Source organism: Mus musculus, chromosome 15, assembly GCF_000001635.26.
Source record: "Mus musculus strain C57BL/6J chromosome 15, GRCm38.p6 C57BL/6J".
NCBI classification, from domain to species: domain Eukaryota; kingdom Metazoa; phylum Chordata; class Mammalia; order Rodentia; family Muridae; genus Mus; species Mus musculus.
In genome coordinates, this window is record NC_000081.6 from 72,787,339 (window position 1) to 72,811,357 (window position 24,019).

Here is a 24,019-nt window from a genome sequence, read left to right on the forward strand (position 1 = left end):
GAGGACATGAGGTGAACTGGGGCAAAACAGCAGGAGATAAGCACTCTGAACTCTGATAACACAGAGCACTATGGTGGCTATCACAGTTTGGGTGTGTGTTGCTCCTCCGAGTTCCAATGCTCAAAGCTTGGTGCTGAGTATCAGTGGAACTGTTAGGAGCTGATCAGGCTATGGAGCCTCCACCAGACCCAATGAGTTACTGCAGGATTGAGACCAGCGCTCGCTCTCTCTCTCTCTCTCTCTCTCTCTCTCTCTCTCTCTCTCTCTCTCTCTCTCTCCCACAAAGCAAGGAGACTGCACATGCTCAGCTCCTTCTGCACATGACTAAACAAGCCTCTTTAAGTGATCCAGCCTCGGGCATTTTACTACGGCAACACAAAACAGACTAAAACATCTTTTTAGGAATGCATGACACATCGGTATATAAATGAGCCCCATGCCACCAAAAATGGTTCTTTTAATTGTCATTTAACTTGCCCTAATCTCTAGAAAGAGTCTTTATGTACGCCTTCTTTCTTTGGTTTTGAATTGTTTTAAATGGAAGCAAAGACTGCCATTATAGAATAGGTCATCATTCTACCGGGCTGGACCAGATTACACAGGCAGCAGAAACTTCAATATATCAGTCTCCACACATCTTGACCAGTACTGGCATAATATAAAATAAGCTCATCCATGCATATACAGGGTTATGCAATATATACATTCAAATATAATGGTAGCTTAAAGTAATGTAAGATTTTTTAAAAAATAGTTAATATCTAATTAGCAATTACCATGGGGGGGGGGGAATGCTCAGATAAGCCAGACCATTCTTGCTCCATGGTAAAAGAGAGACAGGCTAAACAGAGGCAATATACTGACCCTTGAGGCTCTGGTCTGCTTTGTGACTGCCTCTGGGTGTTTGGAGGCCAAGTTAGCTATGCACATAGTACACCTAACACCACCACCCCGAGTTGTAGTTCCTTTCTGCCACTGGGCCACACTGAACAATGCAGATACCTCACTCAGGCTCCTAGAAGGATTCAGAGGATGAGATAGGCTGCCCCAAACAAAACCTGGTAGAAATTATACTGACAAGTGAACCTAAGACATTTCAAAGGCTACACACTAGGTCAGTGACCAGCAGGGGACAGGAAAAGACAAAACATCACAGTGTAGCACATGACCAACATAAGGCCAGCCCAGAGGGTCCGCTCAAGAGACACAAGCAGCACAAGGGAAAAGCTGCAGGAATGACAGACAGCTCACAGCTGGGGCTGGCTCCCTGAGGTACTACTCCATACAGTGACTATGTCGATGTGGTCACAGAGATGACTTTGTCAAAACTCACAAAAACCAAGCAACAGCAAGATTCAACAGGGGCTATTACACAAAATTAAAAAGCTCTGTACAGCAAAGCAAACCATGAAGCAGGGAAGAGATCAATAGAGAGTCTATAAAGAAGTCGAAGAGTTAAATGCAAGACAAAGAAAGCATCTAATCGATAAATGGGTGAAGGAACACAGTTCCCAAAACTTAAAAATGCAAATGCCCAATAAATACGTAAAATGTTCAGCATCCTTATCCATCAGGGAAGTGCAAATTAAAACCACACTCAGATTCCATTTCATTCTGGTGAGGATGGCTAGCATCAAGAGGATGCAAGTGGAAAAGAGAGCATCATTTTCTAGTGGTGGGAACGGGAACTGGAGCAGCCACTATGGAAACTGAACATCCTATGATCTGGCTGTACCACTCCTGCATAAAGAACTACAGGAATCTATGTCAACACACCAGAAGCACCTGCACACCCGAGTTTACTGCCACACTTCTCAGAGAAGCCAAGATACAGGATGAGCCAAGCATCTGTCAGCAGACAAGCAGATAGAGAAGATGTAGTGTGTATCTACTGCGGAGTTCTCCTCAGCTGCCAGAAGGACAGACTGGTCATTATCAGAAAAGCAGATGGAGTTAGAGGTCATCATGTTTAGTGAAACAAGCCAGACCCAGAAAGACAAATATTGCATGTTCACCCTCATATTATCTAAATACACAAAGGCAGAAGGAGGTCTAAGAAGCGGGCAGGAAGAGGTCTAAAGGGAGGAGGGGGAACAAAGAGGAAGAGTAATGAGGGTGGTATGGAACACCACATAGGACATTTCCTCTCATATGCAAATAAATCCAGATTTAACAGCATGCATTACCTATACATACAAATGGCCATAGCAATAAGGGTACACACACACACACACACACACACCAGTTAATGTATAATATGCTGCGACTAGCTCAAAGGTTGAACACTCCTAAACCTTCCTTGCTGCCCTAGGCCCAATTGGGGAAGTGGCCAGTGGCGATCCACTCTTTCCTTTCTCCCATTCCTAGCATGTGCAAATCCAAAGGTCCCACCTCAATCTACGTGCCCAGCCATTGGCCATTGGCTCTTTACTGATCAATCAAAAACCAATTGGGGACAAGAACCTTCAGCATTTGGACATGCAAATTCCTGATTTGGGGGTGGGGGTGGGTGAATTAATTCAAAGCATTAGAACCAATCCCCAATACCTGCTCCCTGACTGTCCAAAACAGACTCTGGTGAATGAATCAAAAGGGGAAGTCCTCTCATATTCAGTACAATGACTGATAGAGACGGAGACATGAGGGTTTCTCCAGGAAGGCGATGGATCCTACCGTGTGAAAGGTAAGTGTTTCCACCATCAACACCTTAGTGTCGAGAGTCCCACACCCGTCCACCTTGAAGACAAGTGACTGTCATCCTTCCTGATGTCCTTGTTGGGAAAGGGAAGAGATGGAATGGGTAGAAAACGATGAGGGGCTGACAACTGCAGAAGCCACCAGAAGGATATGGGGGACTCACTGTACAGTTCTGCTCCTTTTTAACTGGAAGTACTGTGTATTGAATTGTTAAAGTCTTAAGCACCTACCAGGTCCCAGACACACACTTTCTTCTGTTCTCCCACTGAGTCCTCATATGAGGCAAGTTGTACCCATGGAGACAACAGTATGGCTGTCATTACTTCGCAAAGGTGTCCTGGTGTCTCCTTTGTCCCTACTGCTCCTATCCAAAAAAAGTCTCAGTACCAGGGCCTCAGACCATGGAGAAGGTGCAAGGCATTAAGGAAAAACAGTGATGTGGTTTCCTGGGGCAGAGTGGAAGGGCAGGCAGTGCACATCCCCAGAGCTAACGTCATCTTCTACCCCTCCAGTCAGAGATTATACCTGGAAAAGGCAGGCAGGGTCTGCTCTCACCCGCCCAGGGCTTGGCATCCCCAATGTATACTCAGGCTCAAACTTTAGCTTCAGCCTCTCTGTGAGTGAAACATGGGAAGCCTGTCCCTGAAGACCAGGGTCCCTGGAAATGAGACTCGCAGAAAGCCATCGGCTGGAGCAGATGTGTGGCTTCCTCCACAATACCCCAAGGCCCTGCACAGTGGGAGAAAGGGCACAAGGAGGAAAGTGCTGCCATTGATGTGTGAAAACGCTGCCACCATGCTTGCTCCCTGCATGTTTTGTAACCAATTTCCTCTTTAAGGAAAAAGACCACCAGGCCACAGAACACCCTCAACACCACAGCTCGGCACTGTGACCTTCTTGTGGGGGCAAGCAGCAGCTCCTCAGCTCAGGAGAAACTGGGTGCAGAGCACTCTGGCTCCCCTCACCATGGCTGTCTTTACAGTCACTGATTAGGAAGAGCTAACTGTAGGAACAGAATCTCTTCTGAGAGCCACTTCTAACACGGTAATAAAAAGGGCAGTGCTGTACCCATAGCCAGAGAATACTTGCTCTCCTTCGAGCTCTGTGCAATGAACTCCCAGATACCGCCTGCCAACCTGAGGGTCAGCTGCCCAAGGAAGGAGCCATCTGTCAGGCTGCCCTCAAGTACCATATATCACTGTGATGTTCTGGGTTGACAAAATAATCCAACTGGCATTCATGGGAGGTAGGCCAACTAGCCATACCCCTTGATGATGCCACTTGCATGATGAGTGCTCCCAAGAGCCTATCCTCACTCAGCTCTAACACCTTCCCCTGATAATCTGCTGTCATCCCATCAGATGGGGTTTATCCTTCCTGAACTGTGTTCACAAAGTCAGAATGGCATTCAGGCCCTCTCTCACCAAGCCACGATTTAGAAATGATCAACCATCAAAAACACTGGAGATGAAGGAAGAGAAGAACAGAGAGTGGGGGGGGGGGGAGAGGATACTCAGGGGAGTGCAGGGGGAGGGTGGCACGGGGTGGGTGGGGGCTCTAGGTCAAGCATATGTCTTCTGCATGTGGCCATTGGTGACCAGCTCAACTTAGAGGCAGCAATACCTAGTTCTTACATAGCTTACTGTGGGACCTGATATAATCATGAAGTCCAGCTTTGTGGTTGCCAGAAAACCTTAACTTCAGTGGCCTTCACAGCCATGACCAAGCTGCTAGTCTCTAATTTCAGGCATTTGTGTCTCTACTTTTGACACCAGTCACAATCTGTAGAGAAAGTGTGTGTGTGTGTGTGTATGTGTGTGTGTGATATGACAGCTATAGTTTGGATCTTTCATGTCTCCCCCAAGGCTCATATGTTAAAATCTTGATCCCCAACTTGGCATCTCTAGGGTAATGAGAGTTGTAAGGGCTGTATTGGGAGGTCTCAAGTCTCTGCCCTAAAAGGTACTGTGGGAGCATGAACCACACACACACACACACACACACACACACACACACACACATACACTCCCCTTCTCAATGAAGTGAGAAGCTTTATTCTAGCCAGGCTCCCTACCATGATCACAATGATGTATCGCCTCTCTCTCACAGACCTGAAAGCTTCAGGGGCAACATATCAGAGACTGGAACTGCCAAAGCTATTAACCATGACACATTCTTCATTTATAAGGTGATCATATTATGTATTTGTTAGAATGATTTAAAAGTTCACATGTTTAGATACGTACATATATGCAGGTAGATAAATAAAATATGACCATGAAAAAAACTAAACACTTCTTTACTTCCATGAACACATTTCTCCCCAGTTCCTCAAAGCTGCATGAAGCCAAGGATCTTTGATCCACACTGGATACTCAGTAACAAATGGATGAGTGAAGGAAGGAAGGAAGGGGAAGTACATAATCCATGTGGTTAAGGAACATACAGCTTAATGGGAGAGAGGAATATAAACAGAGAATCCGAAGGCATTCTGGTTTTCTCTTCTAATGACTCTCAGAAAAAAAAGGGGGTGGGGTGTTGAAGGAACACATGTTACAGGACTCCCTCTTTCAAAGAACTCACCCCAGAGCCACAGATGGAGCCCAGGGACAAGGCTGGCCAGAGAAGAAGCTTGGAGGAGCTCCTGGGCATGTGAGAAGTCAGGTGCAGAGGCCAACAACACAGAGGAGACATCAGCGGTGCCTCCTGAACAATGACTGGCAGGCCAGCTGAAGTGGGAAGGATGGGTGCACTGAGAGGTGAGGGAAGGCATCCCAGACAGAGGAGTGATGTGGCGAGCACAGAGGCAGGAGGGCTTAGAAAACTTGATGTCAAGAGCAAGGGTACCTGGGGGCTGAGGGTAAAAACAAAATCCCTCCTCTAATAGCAACACAGGGCCCAGGCACTTGCCCTGCTCCTCCAAGAGCAAAGCTTTAACCAGAGCATGGAGAACTGCGTCTTGCACTTGGCTACAGTAAGTGGGTGGGAACACTGGTACACACAGAAACACTCAAGATGTCTTCAACGTCTCACTGTCAAAGAAAGTAGACACTGACCGCCGCTCAGCCTACAGATGAGAAAGCATTCCCTCGGGCCTTCAAATCTCTTTACCTTGAATATAAATTTTTATGGAACTTTAAAGTCATTTTTTTTGAAGAAAATATATTTCAAATGAAAAGCAAGAAGTAAACTACAAAAGAGGTGGACACTTCCAGCAGGCCTCAGACACCCTAGGAAGATACTATCTCTTCTTACAGATAAGCCTCGGCTCAGTAATGTGTAGGTTAAAACAGGATGGAAGTTCAGGGATAAGGCTGAGAAGGGGAATAAGGCCAGACTGAATAAAGTGTGCGCTGCAAGGCCAAAGTATGGTAGGTCTAGTTTCCATACCCACTGCAGGACGAGGAAGCCCAGAGCCTGTTAGGAGCAGCACAGGGACCACACAAGACGTCCATCCAGGTGCACAGGAGGTAGGGCCCCATCAGAACTGGGTGAAAATAGAATCAGACATTGTAAATTCATATTCGATTCCTCCATAAAGCACTATCAGTCACACCAGCCACCACTGAAAGGGAGGAACCAGGACCATATTCCTTTTTAGGGTAGGGGGTGGAGGTGAGAAATGTTGTGTGTGTTTAGTTCACCCTATGTTTCTCAGTGCGTGGCATCCTCACAGGAGCCCAGAGGAGGAGATGAAATAAGGACCCAGACAGCACTCGTTGCCCTCCACAGCTCCTGGTCCTATCTCTTCTGCAGGGCAGTATGCCTGCCTCTGGCTACTCAGGCCCCAGTGCTCTGTGCAGACAGCATTTCCTCAAACAATCCTGGCAATTCAATAAAACTGAAGAATCCTTAACATGGAGAGGGTGTTGTTGGTAGAAGAAAAGGCATGAAAGCATTCTAGCCCATTTCTACCTTATCTGAAATTTGAGTTCTTATCTGTCCCTCGTGAGAGCCTCACACTCTTGTTATCAGGGCCAACAGCCACCTGAAAGCCGAATGTTCTGATGACCTGGGCTGCACAGCAAATTTTTGCTAAGAATTTAAAGGAAGAAAGAATCTAAAACATGTCATTAGACAGCGGTGCATCCTGTAAGTGGTGATTCAAGGCTTCCTCTACACAAAGGAGCCCTATTACTGCTTGCCTGGTACTGGCAGAATGGAGACAGACCCAAAGCTCAGACAGGCAGGGCATTCTCATCTCCCAAATAACAAAGGCAGGTGAGAGGGGCCCAGCAGCGGCAGAGCCTGATATTTCCCTGCATTTTAACAACCTAATTAACATTACAGTAGTGACAGATGCAGGAAAGGGGTGAGAAGTCAAGGATTACTGAGTACTACATTTGAAAATACTGCTTCCAATAGCCCAGCCTTTGACAAAATGTTATTAATTTTGTATTTTTTTCACACAATATTCCGATTATTTTCCTGCTTGAAAAAATAAAAAGTGCAAAAGACAATCTCTTCTCCCCACCCCCCACTTTGGTTAAAAAGAAATCCAAATGTTCTGATCTAGTTCAAGACTACAAAATTATATATGTTCAGGTAAGTCCGCATAGGTCTGAGGTTATAACGGGAAAGTCCATTGCTGGAGAGGGAGGGGAACAAGTATCTTCAGACACAGCTGGTGGCTCTGGTTAGTTAGGGACAGCTCTTCTGGAAAGCAATTTGACAGCAAGTACCTAAGGACTTAAGATGTTTGTAGTTTCTGACTAAGTCACTAGACCTCTGAGAATCCTCACAAGACAGTCTGGGATTTCGTCAAAGTCTTTCCATGGGCTAGGTACGTCTATCACAACACAGTTTATAAAATCAGAGAACAGTAGGGAAATGCCCAACATTTGGGAGGGGGAGGACCATGTAGAGTGTGCTCATAACACACAATCATAACTTAAACAATACAATTAGGATGAATGTTGATTGAAACTAAGAAATGAGGCCATCGGACTGGAAGGAGGCAAAACAAACAAGACCCAGCATTCACAGCACAGGGACCTGGGAAGGCAAGTCTTCAAGCCTTGCATTGCATCCTCTGGAAGATCATGCAGACAGACCACTTCCCTCTCCGGTCTTCCAGTCCTATAGGAGGCAGACAGGGAGATGCCCACTATAAGGACTATTTTAATCAAAAGCTTGGAATATTACCTACCATGAAGGTGGCACTCAAGAACATGTAAAACAAAAAATGTAAACAAACACACAAAACCATGGCCGGTGTTAGTTCTTTGCTTTTCCTTCAACGTTTTTAATATCTTCTACACCAAACATGTTCTGCTGTTGTAACAGAAATCTCAACAAAGCTGAAATGGACCACTAAAATATCCTGAACGGATGGTACAGTGGAGATGTTATTAGCACGTTTGCTTCAGTCTGTTGCTGCCTTAGATGGGAGCCAGCTGTTCTTAATTCACAGATAATGGCTACCTCCATGGCCAGTACTGCTATAGAAACTGCACAACGCATAAGGGCCTGCATCCAAGATCTAGCCCTAAAACTGCCTTTCCAGAAGAACACCATGAACTGGGGAGGTAGCAGTGACAGCTGTGCCTACCCCCAGGGCAGGGCTGCTCTCTCCATCACGGGTAGGATGAGGTCCCCAAGGCCCTGATCAGTGAACAGTAATGAAAAGGCTTTATTATTGAACACAAGGTACATTTGTCTGTGTATCCTGGTTCTGGGGCCAAAGCTTTAGGGCAGTGGTTCTCAGCCTGCCAGTCTTGATCCCTTTGGGGTAGTATCAGATATCTGCATATCGGATGTTTACATTAGGATTCATAACAACAGCAAAGTCACAGATATGAAGTAGCAAAGAAATAATTTTATGGCAGGTGGGGGGGTCAGCACGACATGAGGAGCTGTATTAAAGGGTCGTAGCATTAGGAACTGCTGCTTTAGAGGATATGATAACCAACATCTTTTCCTGCATTGGGGAGGTTTACCCAACACTAGAAAGTACCAGACCACAGAACTAAGCTCTGGCCTAGTACCTTCCATTTCATCCCATGCAAAACATCCTGATAGCAGGCTCATCCCACAGAGAGGAAAATGATGTCTGTGGACGGAGGGAAACCTGTAGCGTAAAGGCTGGAGGGACAGCCAGGGGGGAGGTCAGAGCCTGGGTCTTGGCCTGTCACTCCGCTAGCTCTCTGTCCGGGTTGTCTGTGGCCAAAGGACATGCAGGCAGAGGGTGACAGCATACCAATGTGTCGCTATAGAACTAGACAGGGCAAACCTTATCTCAGCCTTGCTGGGTAGGATGCTCTCTAGGGAATGGTAGAGACCATGTGACTGAGACTCCAAAGGCCTCAGCGCCTGCTTCTGACAATGCAACACCACACACGACTCTGTCACACATTGGGTTCTCTTTATAATGTTGTTTATAGGGGAAAAAAAAAAAAGCTTGGAATAGCTGATGTGAAAAAGGCAAATTGAATGAAACCTTTTCTATGCTGACCATATGGATAAAACATCTCTTTCTGATGTGGAAGAACATGTTTCTTAAAGGAGACTCACTAAATGCTCCTCTGAAAAGAATTGCTGCGACAGTTGCTGGGCCAGAGTGTGAGCACTCTGGATGCCAGTGGGGGGGGTGGGGGGGTGGGGTGTAAGGCTTCAGGTTCCAGTACATGACCCATCTGCTCTATGTCAAAGTGAGCATCTTGCTCTTGTTCTGTCCCAGCCCCTACTGCCACTTACAGAGAAAAGGACCTCACTGCTGACCACAAGCAGGTCTTCCTCCATAACTCTGAGAACAGCCATGAGCTGGTACCTGACTGGCCTTACCCTGATGTGGAGCCCCAGGGCAAAGCCAGAACCTGTCTCCAGCATATTGGCTATCCTTCCTTCCTCCATCCACTGTGAAAAGCAAGCCTTCCTCCCCAAAACCTGACAGAATTCTCTTCTGAGTCCAAGGCCTTGTAATTCACACATCCAACCCTGCCTTCCCCTCCCCTTGGAATCATTGACACCTTATAGAAGGGGAAGACAGTAGAAAAGAAGTAAGGCTGAAGATGGCCAGGTTCCCATATACATTGCTGAGAGGATGGACTTGGGTTTCCCCACCTGAAGCATGAGGCAGCCTGAGGGCTAGCACACCTTCCCTCTAAGAAAATACAGATGAACTGGAAACACAGCTAGCTAAGGCCGTGTCTCATGGAGGTGTGTGGCACAGGTGGGAGACATGCAGACCTACAGAAAGATCAGAACATGAGGATAAAGACAGAGAGAGCCGGTGGGGATATAAAGAGCTGAGGCCAACCCTTGGAACCTTCTAGGCAAAGTCAACAGAAGCCATGAAGCTCTTAGGTCCAACTTCCGCTGTGACCTCCCAAAGCTGGCTCCCAGCGTTCCCACATACCCTTTGCCCACATGATGCATACGGTCCTCTTCCCATCCACCTCCCTCCAGCCAAAGCTTCTCTGTTCTTTGCTGTGGAACCCTCTAGAGAAGTGGTTCTCAAACTTCCTACTGTTGTGACCCTTTAATACACTTCCTCATATTGTGGTGACCCCAACCATAAAATTATTTTTATTGCTACTTCGTAACTGAAATTTTGCTCCTGTTGTGAATTGTACCGTAAATATCTGACATGCAGAAGTTCTGATACCTGACACTGTGACAGGGATGTTCGACCCCTGAAGGTTAAGAACCACTGTTCTAGAGCTGGGGGGCTCCTGTGTACTTCCCCCATAGCCACCCAACAAGGTGCTTGTGCACACAGCCAACAGTAGCTCATTTGGCTTTTCTTCCTGAGCCTTCAGTAGACCTCTGCCTGGTTCTCTGTTTCCACAGTGGCTTCTTCTCAAACTACTGCACTATCTTTTCTCCAGGCCCAGCCTACATGGCCTATGGGAGGTGCCCATTGTTCTCCATCTGTCCCCCTCATGTCCCCTGGCTGGACAATTCCACCCTTCTCTTTCCACCCACAGCATCACTACACAGACTCAAGATCAAGCACACCATTCGGGGTCTACTGTGACATCCCCAATAACCCAGGCTCTGACTTCCCAGCTCTTGGAGAACCTAGGACCCATGTAATGCCTGGGCTGTCATTTCTGCCTGCGAGGTTTATGCTCATCTGTCCTATTTGAACTAACCTGTGCCTCACAGTGCTACACGCCTACTTCTCTTCCTAGAAGAGCTGTACTCAGCAATCACTTTCCTGTTTGCTCCATCACTTTCCCTCTCCCACTAAGCTGTAAGTCTGTGCTTGCAGAATTCTGTTTGTCTTGAACATCCTGTTCTATGCGCGATGCTTTAAAACCTGACACAGCAGGTCACCCAGTTAGTATTTAGTGACTGCCTTGTTATATAGGAAATGTAGGAATTTGTCCCCTAACAGGCAGCCACCTTCAAACAAAAGTACTCTTAATGATAATTGAACAGGCACTTAGAGGCTATGTTTGCTAGGAAATGACACTCCTCACTCAGGCACATAGGATCACAGCTTGGTCTCCACCTATTTTGTCTGTCTTCTTTACTTTGGGTCAACTGCTTACCTTGCAGGCTGAAGGCACAAAGCTAACTAACATCACTGTCCAAAACCTGCAGTCACACAGCCTCAAAGGACAGACTACCTCCGGGGGGGGGGGGCGGGGGGGGGGCACAGCTGTCCACAGGGCAAGGGTACACTGGAGGACAGAAGCAATCACCTCTTGAGGACCAGTTTGCACAATCAGCACTAAGGACGTCACACAGGTCTCAGGACCTGACCTGAAACATGCATGAGTGGGGACTGTTGCTTCATGTTAATAAGCACCTCCTGCCTTGTGACCTCACTCCTCTGATTCAACCAAAAGTTCATGTTCACACCACAAACACAGACTTAGGATCACTGGACCACCCAATGTGACCACACTCAATATATCTCTCTGCCTATCACCATCATTTGCATCTTTAATTGACCTATTAGAAGAGGCGACCAAGTCTAGCCTGTTGGGACTGCTACAGCCTTTTTTCTCTACAAATTCCAGTTACAGTAAGATTCACACACTCAGAAAGTCAAGCCACCTTGGGAACAAATGGATATGCCAAGGGCAGGCCGGGAGCACCTCTTCACGAGGCCAGAGATCTTGTGAAATCATGAAATCACCAATGCCATAAAATTTAGCAGAGACAAAATGAGGTGGAGGGGAGAGAGAGAAGGGAGGATGGGGGGGGGGGGGCACAGCACGTTTGTTTTTCCTAACAAGAATTAATTAGGCAGGGGGTAGAGTTAAGATGGTTAAAAGGTCATACTGTTCCTGCAGAGGACTCCAGTTCTGAAGTTTAGTTCTCAGCCCTCAGCTCAGGCTGCTTATAACCAACTGTAGCCTCATCCAAGGAGGACCCAATGCCTCTGACAGGCACTCACACTCATATATAGACCGTATTTTATTTAAATACGTGTATGGAGTAGCGTTGAATTGGGAGAAGTGCTCCTCTGCTGATCATGCTCTCATTCATGCTGTCTGTGGCCAACATAACCACTGTCTCTGGGTACTTCTGTTGGTCTTTCTCCAGGGTTTGTATTTTTAAATTATTTTTGATAGGCATACAATAATAGCACATACATAATAACAATAATACACATATAACAACAAGAACATACAGGACATTGTTTGGATTCACATCAACACTCGGCAACAGTCAGTCAGGGATGAGGCACCTGACCTTGGGTTCCCGCTGCAGTGGACTTCCGGCCCTCCTCCTGACTGCTGGGAGGCACTGCATTATTCTTAGCAACGTCAACCCTGTTTTGAGACTCATTCCTCCTCATTGTAATCTCCCAGGTATCAGTTTACTCCTGTGCCCTGGCCACCACAGTTTGTGAGATCGACTTCATTAGGATCCATGTCTGAGTAAGATGGTACAGTATTTGTCATTCTGTGCCTGACTGCTTTCACATGACACAGTGTCACGTGCTACACAGTGGCCCATCCTACCACACATGTCAGGATTACACCCTCTTCTGTAGCTGCATGGTATCCCGTTGTGTACATATGACACAGAGCATTCACCCTGTTTATCCTGTGAGGAACATTCAGGCCTTTGTGAACAGCGCTGCACTCAGCACAGGCGTGCAGGCATCTCCACCATGAACCACTCTCACTCCCTTTGGGAGTGCACCCAGCAGGAGGACTGCTGGATCATAAAGTAGTTCTATTGTTAGCTTTTCCACAGTGGATGCAGTAAGTCACCTTCCCGCCAGAAGTGTGAGGAGCAACCTTATCTTAGCTTTCCTGCCAGCATCCGCTACACCTTGTCTTTTTGATGGTGGCCAGTCTGATGGCTTGAAGGGCGGCTTCACACATGGTTTTGACTCACATCACCCTGAGAGAGAGTGAAGCCCAGCATTTAAAAACAGAAACCTGTAACAACAGCCCCCCTTTGTCAATGGCAGGTCAGTGCCCTCTGCACCATGGTGGCTCAGCTTCCTCCCAAGCCCCCTCACCCTGCTGCTAGCCAGCCGTGCTCGCTGTTCTTCCTCTTACCTACCTTAAAGCCTAACTGCTTGCTGCCTCCCTGGTCCAGCCCCTGGCTAGTGCTTCACCTCCTCCCTCCACACCAAGCTCCCTCAGTCAGAGCCCATGTGGAGTCCGGGAGGCCAAGTGCTTGTTCTTCAGAAGTCAGAATGGCCATGGGGTGCACACACCATAAACCTGGTCACATAGCGATCAGACCCACGATGTGTCCGTGACACATACAGACAGTCCCAGTCAGTGGAATTCAGGTGCACACTAACAGGCCTCCTGTGAGTGTGTGCCAGGCTGTGTGAAATGAGCTTGATATTGTCCCCAGAGTGAAGCCTTTTTCCTAAGAGCTTTCCGTGTTTAGAACAGGCAAGGACCACGACTGTCACAGCCTCCTTCCCACCAGCCTCCCCATGGAGGACCAGCATACAAGAGGAGCTCTGTATGTGATGGATAAGGAGGCCAGGAGACTTGAGACCTCATGCTTAGAAGCCTACCCCATTTACACCATAGGAGCAGGACAGGAGCACTGCCGCTTCTGTTCAGCGCTGGAACACATGCAGGTTGGCAGGGTTTGAAACCCACTGGGCAATGCTGCATGAACATAGGTTCTGCCCCGCCCCCCACACACACACACACCCGTCCCCTGCTAAGGAAAGACGCACAACATCACATACATCTGCCAGCACTGCCCCTCCAGCAGCCCCTCCAGCAGCAGGGATAACAGCTGCTCGGAGCTACAGGAACTCTGCTCCTCATGGGTTCTGTGTTGACAGTAAACTTGCATCAGAGAGCAATCTGCTGCTGCTGCTGCTGCTGCTGCTGCTGCTGCTGCTGCTGCTGCTACTGCTTCCTCTTCTTCCTCCTCCTCCTTGTCCTCCTCCTCTTCTTCTTGCCTGACATTAAACAGCTGCCACTTTTTAAAAAAAAAAAAACATATCCTCATGATTTTATCTCTGCTGGCGGCGTCACCAGGTGACTCATTTCCAGTTTCCCTGGGAGACCAGGGGATTGGGGCTAATCCAAGTAAGTCCTTGTTTACTGGTCATCCAGGCTGTGCAAGTCCAGCACTAGGATCCTTGCACGCTTCATCAACGGTCCTGAAAATCATCAGGTGACCTGTCCTGCCCCAATGCAAAGTGACAGAGCAGTCCAGGCTGGGGTGGGCAAACGGTCCCACAGCAGACTTGGTCCCACTGACTGCAGGCTACATAGTAGTGGCCCTGTGCCTGCCCTGGGGATGCCAGCCAGCCAGCTTGGGGCAGAGACAGGGGATCCCATTCCTAGAACAGACTGAACTTATGTGACTGTTATAGAGACACATTGACCGAGTGCTAAAAAAAAGGAAGGGTCCGGGCCCAAAAGATCAAAGCCCAGCCTACAGTGGCTGACAGACACACTGCACAGAGAAAGAGACAGAGCCCTAAACAAGAGAGAAGCTTCTGTGGAATTTAAATGCTGGATAGGAGCTCACCCCACCCCACCCCACTCTTTGCCATGAAAAACAGAGCCAGATGAAGTTCCCAAGCCCATTGCCCAAGGCAATTTATCTTCCTCACCCATACCCACCCACCTGCCCCAGGTACTCCCTCTCCTGTCCCTCACTCCTCAAGTCTCCCTAAGGAATCAGCCTCCTTGTCTCTGCTGTGACTCCTCTCACTTTTGCTATCCCAGGGCTAAAGACTACAGCCTGATGCACATAAACCCCTAACAGAAGTGGGTAAGAGACCGGCAGGGGAGGGATGAAACAACAGCCACAATTGCTCATGGAGAGACCAATGGAGGCCTTGGGAGCCCCAAACACGTTCCCACCTTCCCGAGAGAGGAAGAGCCCTGGGCACCATGCTCGGATGGGTGGCCATTCTGATGCCTCTACTTGAGGCTGCCAAAGGTGCTTCCTGCAGAAACCACAAGGTTCTCCTGGAGAGATGATGGAGCTGCAGGGAGAAAGAGCTAATATTGGGGGAAATAATTAACTATGGTGATCTAGATAAGAGCAGAGATGAAAGACACAGGAAGTGGGGAGGGGGTGAAGAGGAGGCAACCGGCCTCTGAAGTCGGCTTCAAAGGCTCCTCATCGGCTGTTCTGCCCGCTGCGATTAAGTTATAAAATTAACAGAGAATTGAAAACTCACTCGAGGCTAGAAATGCCCCCCATCCAGCAGCCTCGATCAACTGCCAGGGACTAAGGCAAACCCCGGCTCAGCTTCCAAGGTCTTCCGTAGCTGCCCCACCTCACTTCCAGTGAGCCCCACAATCCTGCCCCACTTTAAGTCTCCATGACTCCCCTAGTCCATCAGCCTTCTTTCCTGATGGCCAGCTCCAGACACTCCAGAGCTTCCCCCTCAAAACACCACTCTGCCCAAAGACCAAAAGCGTGATTCCCCTGACCTTCAGAGTTTGGGGCTCTCTGTGCAATTCATTTTCTTATTTTACAAAGGAGGAAAGCCCTATCTGCAGAGTTGAGTGGCCTACCTACTAGCTAATGAACCTAAGAACCAGGAGCCATCTGTTCTCAAATCACCCCCTTTCCTGGTCCCTTCCCTCTGTACATTGTAACCAAAGGTACCACCGATCTGGTCAAAAACTGACGAGATCCGTGGAAAGGTTTGGTAGACCTTGGTCTCACCATGCTTGCATCTCTGTAATGATGAACGTTCAGTGCTGGGTTTAAGAGAATGGACTGTGAGTAGGAAAGACCCAGAGTGTCGGCAGCTCAGAGGGTATGAAAACCTGGGCTGCATATGCCCCTTGCCAATAGCTACTTCATGATTATGACACAAGTGGCATTTGTACACAGCCTGCACTTCAGCCCCCACTACTGTGTCCTGCAAGAATTCCTCCCTGTGTCAACATCGACCTGTGCACAAACCACACTCAGTTCTCTCCCAACTCTGAACTACCTGAGCCCCTCTGGAATCTGAGAAGTGGACCTTGACCTGGCTCTCTTCTAGCATACATCCCTTGCAGGTAGATTCCTTGTGGGAAGGTACCACTAAGTCTCTAGCGGACTTATGCATCAACCATGTCCTTGTCCCAACTTGGAGAGGCCAAGTGATGGCCAACAAATAGTGACTTGCATGACAAGGACTCCAGAGATGGAAATGAACCCTAAGACATAGGCACCTGCCTGATCACACCATGGCTTAGACACCATCTGCAGCCACAGGTTTGAGTTCCCTGGTTCATTTTCAGCCATGTGTTCTTGCTTGTAGAATTCCCTCAGGCCACACACTTGTATGAAGATTCCTCTGGGGCAGCCCAGCTAGCCAGGGCAGCTTTTATGCTGACCTTCTGTTCTGTGTGCCTTCCATTCCCCTCAAAGGCTAAGAGATAGCCCTGCCTGGCCTTTTCTCCATCTTCACTGTAAGATGTGCTGTTGTCTAACACTCTCATAACTGCCTATAGCCTGGGGATCCACTTGTTCTGCATCCACCCCTCTGAGCTTAAACCCTACTGAATTCCTGAAAAAAGAGTGATAGGCAGAGCTTTGTGAAAAGCATGCCTGCAGGGAGCTATATCACCTGTGTGACACCGGGGACAGTCACCTTCCACTTCTCACCTTTCACTTCACAGACAAGTAAGCTCGAATCTGGCTTTCCACCAACATATAAGCCAGCCCAGACGGACTGCTTGCTTGCACAGGTGTAAGCAGGCCAGGCTGAATCCTGGGGACATGAAATATCACTTGGTACCTCACTCGGTATCCTCATGGCTCCCACCTACCACCACTCAGGTCAGACACAACAAAAGGACAGGTTCCAAAAGAAAAACACAGTGCCTTGAACACAGGTAGCCAGACTCTTCACACCACCCTCAGCACCCCATACTGAAGTAGTCAGCACAGTGGAACACTGGTCAGGGGCCCAGCAGGTATGTGGGAGGGAGCAAGAAAGAGGGAAGGGACAGTCACACAAGAGAAAGGAGTCAATGGTAAGGAAAGATGTCCCTAAGAATAAGGGTTCTATTTACAAACATCGCTATACACTCTAGCAAGGAGCTTAAGCCTGTGCCCAACAGGATGGCTCTCAGCTCTATGACTCCACCTATCTCGAAGCATGGAGGCTTTCTACGTTTCTTGGGTTTTAGTCCCCTCTGCTCCCAGCCTAACAAAGTGGTTCATGAATCCTCCTTACTAGCTCCCTGTCAAGATACCAAAGGAGGATATCATGGCAGATACCTCGCCAGAAACTGTCAGCAGATGTACAGCCTGTATTATTTTATTTTCACTATTTTATTATTTTTAAAACAGCATTAAAATAGGACCAGCTGTACTCAGATTGCCAGAAGCCCAATCTGGAGGCCATCTTACAATGCAGGTCTTTTCTTCTAAGATGCCAAACCACTATGCTCCTTTTGTGGTCACACATCACGCTACATAGGCATCCAGGACACCAGGAGCATTAGACATGACCTACCCAGCTGTCTGACTGGAGACCTAAGCAGCTCTTCAACACAATGACTAACACACAGAAAAGCTAACACAGGAGAGAAAACAGAATAAACAAGGTGACGGTCTCTAGCTCCACACCTGTCAGACTCTCAGCTAAGGATGTGAAGAACTTCCTTTGGCCGGGACTAAGAACAGCCAACCGTGTGTACTACAATGACACTCTTTCACGTTTCCCACCAGCTCCGTGTGAGACTGGCCAGAAGGCGGGGAGTGATTGCAATCCTGAAGCAGATACACATTTGAACTGCTTGAGGGCCGGGTAATGACTCAGCCTGTAAAGAGCTTGCCCCAGAAGCATGAAGACCAGAGTTTAACCCCCAAAGCCATACTTATAACATTGGATATGGCATCATGAACCTAAAATCCCATTATTAGAGAGGCAGAGACGGGAGGAACCCTGGGGGCTCCCTGGCCAGCCTTGCTGTGCACGTGCACACACACCCACACCCACACCATATATCCACACACACACACAGCTGTATCTTCAGCAAGCTATGGTTCACAAAGACAGTAAGTAGGAGTAAGAAAGGAGCGGGAGAGAGCCCATTCTTCCAGAACCCAGTACAGACCTCTGGTCTCCAGTGGGATGAGACCCAGGGAAAAAAGCCCTGTTCCTTACTGCAGTGAAGGACAGAACCTCCAAAGAACTTTCCCATGTTCTTCAGGAGGCACACTTGCAACATTTATTTATTGAAGATACAATATAACAAATACATAGTACACATCAATGAATCCAATGGGGACCCCCTCCACAGGAAGCTTACCTATAAGCAAGGGGGAAGGACCACAAGCAAAAGATAGTCTATCGATAAGCATATTGACTACTGTGAGAAACTCAGGAACCTGGGGCTGGGTGGTGGGAGGGGAGAGGGTGCCTACAATGCATGCCTTGCTGCTGCACTGACTGGATTATAGGTCAGCAAAGCCTGTTGGAGGGAAGGGAGGAGGCAGCCTCATAGCTATAGACAATAAGGTGGGCATGTACCCACATATTCCTTCAACCTCTTCAGCTAGGATGAGCTAGGGCTAGATGCCAGCGGGTGGGAAGGAGCGGGACAAATGTGGGGGCAGAGGGAAGGGTTTGGGACAGGTCATAAACAGCTTGCCTGCCATTGTAAGGACTGTGGGGTCTATTCTAAATAGCTAGAGAGGCACAGCTGGGAAGTCTCACTTTGGTTTGAATGGGATTACTATAAACAACAGACTATTGGGGAAACACTAGAAACTAGTTAGGGGGCTGTGGAGGCAACCCAAGCTAATCGTCTTGGGAGGGAAGAGTGTGGCTACAATACATGCCTTGCCGCTGGGTTATCAAGGTTATATGGTTCTGCAGAGACCTGGCTGAGACAAGGAGGCAGCCTTGTAGCTAGCTAAGGAAAAGCAGTTCAGAAGGAAAAGCTTTCACAAAGACAGTAAGGTGGGCATGTTCCCATCTACTCTACAACCCTGTTCAGCTAAGATGGGGTAAGGATAGTGCCAAAGGGAGGGAAGGGGGGGGTAAAGGCACAGGGGTGGGGTAGGGGTAAATCCAAGGCTGCTAAACACTGGGAACATTAAAAACACAGAGAGGACAGAAGGTACTAGAGTGCTAAGCACAGAGAGGAAAGAGAAGAGTTAGACACGACTCGGAGATATCCGAGACTGGTGTTTTCTTTAACGGATCCTGAGAAGACTGGAGTGGAACCTGGTTGAGTTCTGAAGGGACTGGGTACAGGAGAGGATCTGCACGCTGGAAAGTAGGCCTGTCTGAGCCCCCTTGGAGCTCCGGCCGTGCGGAAGCCTTCTCCTCCAGTCAGTACTGAAAGCTGAGTGTGCCACAAGATCCTTGCAAGTGTGGCCTGGCAGAGAGGATCGGGCAGCCCCGATGGGTGGGAGCCCAGAGAGTCCCTCACTGCTCACAAGCAGCAGCTATCGCTGCAAACCCAAGCCAACAAGACGACTCCCAGATCCTCCCCAAGCGATGTGATCAAGACTGCTGTGGTCCTTGGGGTACGCTGGGAGTCCTGCTGCAATCCAAAGAGGAAGGCTAAACACCTGGGTCCTTGGTGCATCCCCCCGATACACACACACACAGCCATAATCCAATATATGCAGTTGGCAGAGTTACAAAAACACCTGCCCGGTCTTCAGTAAACACCCCAAAGTACAGCATTCTTCGCTGGGTAAGGATACCCAACCATTTCCTTGGAGCTGAAGCATCCATCCTAAAAGCCACAGCATAAAGAAAGCCAACTGGTTAATGAGTCTGCAGGTTCTCTATGTCACCATCCTATGCAGACATCAACCCAGGAACTCGGTGCACAGCCACTGCTGCCCAAACGAGGATGCCTTGTCTGCAGATAGCTCCACTGTGCCTCAGCAGCGTGGCAAGGACGTCTGCCTGGTCTCTTCCACACAGCCACAGCCATGAGAGCATGAGGCACCCAAGTGGAATCTCACTATAGCTCTGCACTTTCACCGTCTTTGGGGCAAGGACATCTGCCAAGGGGATCGGTGATCCTCACAGCCATCTATAAGGCAGTGACATCAGGTCATGCTGCTCCCTTGTAAGATAAGGATTGCTGGCCGGGTCCTTGATCAACCCTTGACCACAGGGTAAAACCCTCCACTGGCATCCTTGGTGCTCACTCAAAGCAGTGCCGTCGTCACAAAGAACAGAAATCCAAATACCTTTTGAATGGGACACAACATGGCTTCCTGAGGGCAAGGAAGCACTCCTGGGTCCTCCACATGTAGCAGCATCCAGACAGAAATTTGGCTTGGTTTGTTCACACCTTTGCTGTACCACCATACAAAAGACAAAGATGTCTGCCGAAGTCATCTCAGTGCCTATGGCACCCACCCCTGCAGCCACAGAGAGGTGAGATGCCCTTCTGAGTTATCATAACCCAGTGCTGCTGTATAAACCCCAGCATAAAGATGTCTGCCCTCCATCTTGAGGGTAGCAGTGCTGATGCAGCCACTCAGTAGGTGCAGTGAGCTCCTCGGGAAAACCATCCACGGTGTAAGAATGCCACCCCAGGCTTTGGCTGTGTGTATGCAGCTGTGACGAAGCCTGCATGGCTATAGAGCCTGTCTGGGTCCTTAGCATGCCACTCAGTGTGGCTATCCACAGAGTAAAGGCTCCACTGGGTCATCCCCCAACCCTCAGGACAAAGCCATCTGCCCATCTCCTTGCTGTGAGGCATTCTGTGGGAATAAAGTGCCCTGATCCGAACAAACAAATACATCTGTGACACAGGTTGGCAGGTTTGAAATCCCACCCACGTTCTTAGTCTGTAGAGTATGGACCCAAGAATGCAACTATTCACAGAATAAGAGAAATCCAGTGGGTGAGCAGGGCTCCAAGGTGACACAGTGCTGCACAAAGCTGAGGTCGGCCATCCAGCTTCCAGCTGTGCCTCTGCCTACACACAGAGCAAAATGACCCGCCCAGATCCTGGGGAAACAGATGCAGCCGTGATGGGCGCAGCCTTAACAATTCCAGATCTTAATGTGCAGCCACAACAATGAGGCTACCATCTGGGCAAGGGCGCTCCATTGTGCCTTCGTCCCCAAGATAAGGGTATCTGCCTAGATTCTTAGTATACAGCCAACACAATGGAACAGTAAAAGGACGCTTCTCACTGTGCCACCAGCTCCAAAATAACATCAGCCTGGATCCTTAATGCCCAGATGCTGCAATGTATATATCCACATGGTAAAGATGATCGCTCTTACCATACCCAACCTTTGTATGCAGCTATGGCCACAGAGTGGCCTGCGGGGTCTAAATACTCCACCTCCATTCCCGGAATAAAATCTTCTCTGATCCTTAGTACACAGCCACCACACAAAGGAAGGAAGGACGTTTCACAATGCCCTTATCCTTAGGGCAAAATAAATAAATAAATAAATAAATCAAAGAAGCCCAAATTTTTAGTGTGCAGCAGTCACAATGTAGTTACACTCAGGGTAAGGATGCTCAGAAACACCATCCTCGGGATAAGATCCTCTTAGGCTTTTCAAACGCAGCTGTCAAGATGCACTTATCCACAAATACGGGTTTCTGCTATACCAACATCTCAGGTTAAAATCCACTCGGGCACTTGGTGCTCAGCCACCACAATGCAGGCATCCGCCAAGTAGTTCAGACTCTGTTAAACCATCATCCAAAATAAGGATATCCATTTGATTCCTTAGTGCGCAAGCAGCAGCCATATAGGGTGAGGCACTCTGAGGTTATCTGTGCACAGCTCTGCTGCGCCACCATCCGCGGGGAAAAAAAATATCATGCAGAACCTTAGTGCGCCACCAAAACCATTCAAGTGATCCACCCTCTAAGGTTGCTTCGTTGGGTATCCGTGCGCAGCTCCACTGTGCCTCTATCCCCAAGGTAAGAACATCCGTTCAGTCACTGAAGTGCAGCCACAAATATATGTAATTCCCCAGGATTAAGATAACAAAGAGCTGTACAGGCGTTGGCTGGGTAACGGCATACGCCCAAGTCCCAGCCAAGCGTGGAGACCTCCATGGCTCATCATTGTGCTACAACCACAATGCGCCTATCCACAGGGTGATGGCGAGCCTCTGTGCTAGCGTCTCCAGGGTAAAAAGATCGGCCAAGCTCTCCGTTGCATCGCAAGCTGCAGGGTTCTGTGCTCGAAGGTATCTCAACGCTCGAAGGTATCCTCGCACGAACTGCACCGACACAGATATCTGGGCTTTTTCTGTGCCTCCTTTTGCCCATTCCTCGGTCACCACCACAAGTGAAAAACTCCCGGCTCCGCGGCAGTGTCGCAGGTCTTCTATCCAACCATTTTCAGAGTAAAGGCCGCGGATCTTCCCGGAGAGCCGAAGCTGGCCGGAGAGCCGCGGCAATGATCGTCTACATAGCACCAGCGCTTGGATGAGCTATCACACAAGGCCTAAAATCTCAATAAGATGGGCTAACAAGCCACCGGGTCCTCTTCGGTTCGTGGTCACAGAGCTGTAGTAAAGGGGTTCGCTCAGCTTCCAGCCGTGCCGCAGTCTGCAGTCTTTAGAGACGTCTGTCGAGATCTGGAATGCAGGCAGCTGTGACGCAGTCTGCTGGGCGAGTCCGCTCAGACTTCAGTGCGCAGGTGCGGCAATGCGGCAATCTGCTCGGTGGAGACACATTCTGCGGCGCCCTCTACCGGGTAGGAACGCCAGTCCACGAGGCCGGCAGCCCACACAATGAGGCCCCACAGTTGATCAGAATGGTTCTACTGAGGTAGCAACCCTTAGGGTATCGGTGCGCAGCCACACTGGATGGAGACTTGCAGCCTAAGGGTGCTCCACTGAGTTGGCAGGGAAGGCTATCCACACAAATACTCGGTACACCGCGGCCATGGCAGCAAGGCAGTCAGCGGATCTCAGTGCGCAGGCGTGGCAATGCGACAGAATGCACTTTAAGAATGCATTCTGTGGTGCCATCTAGCGGGTAAGAATGACTCTTGGTCCTTGGTTTAGGGGCACGGGGAGAGAGAGAACGTGGGTACCCCAATGGTGACTGGCGCACGGCCCCAGTGGTATAGCATCTACCTGGATAATCCATGCTGTCACACAGGGTGACGATCCACAGCCTAAGGACGCCCTGCCGGGTCTTCAGAGTGAGGGTGTCCAAGCAATAATGATATGACAAAAATGAATGTCCCACTATGTCTGCAGGGTGACGGTGTTCCACCTAGAACCAGGCTGCAGCAGCAAAAAATGCTCAATGTTAGGAACGTAGCCGGGTCCACTGAAGGCGCATGGGGAACATCCGGCATTGCGGTGCGGCGCAGCCCTGCCCATAGCTCTCCCTGCTTAGCCCCTCCTGTGAGGGAAATTCAGGCTGCCTCACTGTTGCACAGACTGTGAGAGCCATGGACTATCCTTTTGCAGTGGTAATCTGGGTGCCCCAGTGACAAGAGGCCAAGGGTGACCAGTGTACCCTTACTGGTCTGCCGAACCAATAATTTGATCCCGATTCATGTGCGATTTGCTAACAATAAGGACTATGTCTTCCAAAATGAGCTTTAAGAAGCTCATTGGGTTGGATTACCAGGAAGGGCCGGGCAACGGGGTTTCCCAGGGCTCACCGGAGGGCAATATGTGACGCACTAATAATTTCTAACCAAAAGCTGAAAGTTTAAAGTCCCACCTTTTTATATTTCTAAATATTCCAGCAATATGGCATCTTGTAGCAAGGAAGCAAAGTATTTTCATTTTATTTGTTGATCACGCTGGGAAGGGTGCCGCACGCAATGGTCCGAGGGAAGAGCCCCTGTGTCCCTGACACTCCTCTTCTTTCTTCAGTATTCACAGGGGAGAGCCTCATGTTAGTGAGGGCCACACATGAGGCAACAAGAGGCTAGGAATCAGAACCTTCCCTAAGAAATTGAGTAGAGATGTGTTTGTTTCTTTTTCTTTTTTT

The 24,019-nt window shown here is 48.8% G+C and overlaps 1 protein-coding gene and 1 long non-coding RNA gene across 7 annotated transcripts in view; both read right to left on the reverse strand.

Annotated features, from left to right (window-relative positions):
• Trappc9 (trafficking protein particle complex 9) overlaps window positions 1-24,019 on the reverse strand; it is a 471,619-nt gene that overhangs the window by 197,719 nt on the left and 249,881 nt on the right. The window contains exon 18 of one of the 6 annotated variants that reach the window (NM_001164641.1): window positions 12,186-14,064. The exons of the other annotated variants lie outside the window; for them this stretch is intronic. Coding sequence (NP_001158113.1) covers window positions 13,798-14,064 — 267 coding nt within the window. The 3' untranslated portion in view covers window positions 12,186-13,797. Of the gene's footprint in view, window positions 1-12,185; window positions 14,065-24,019 lie in introns of those variants that run through there. 6 annotated transcript variants of the gene reach the window in all.
• Peg13 (paternally expressed 13) lies at window positions 18,264-22,986 on the reverse strand. The gene has a single exon (NR_002864.2). It is a non-coding gene; the product is annotated as a paternally expressed 13 (long non-coding RNA).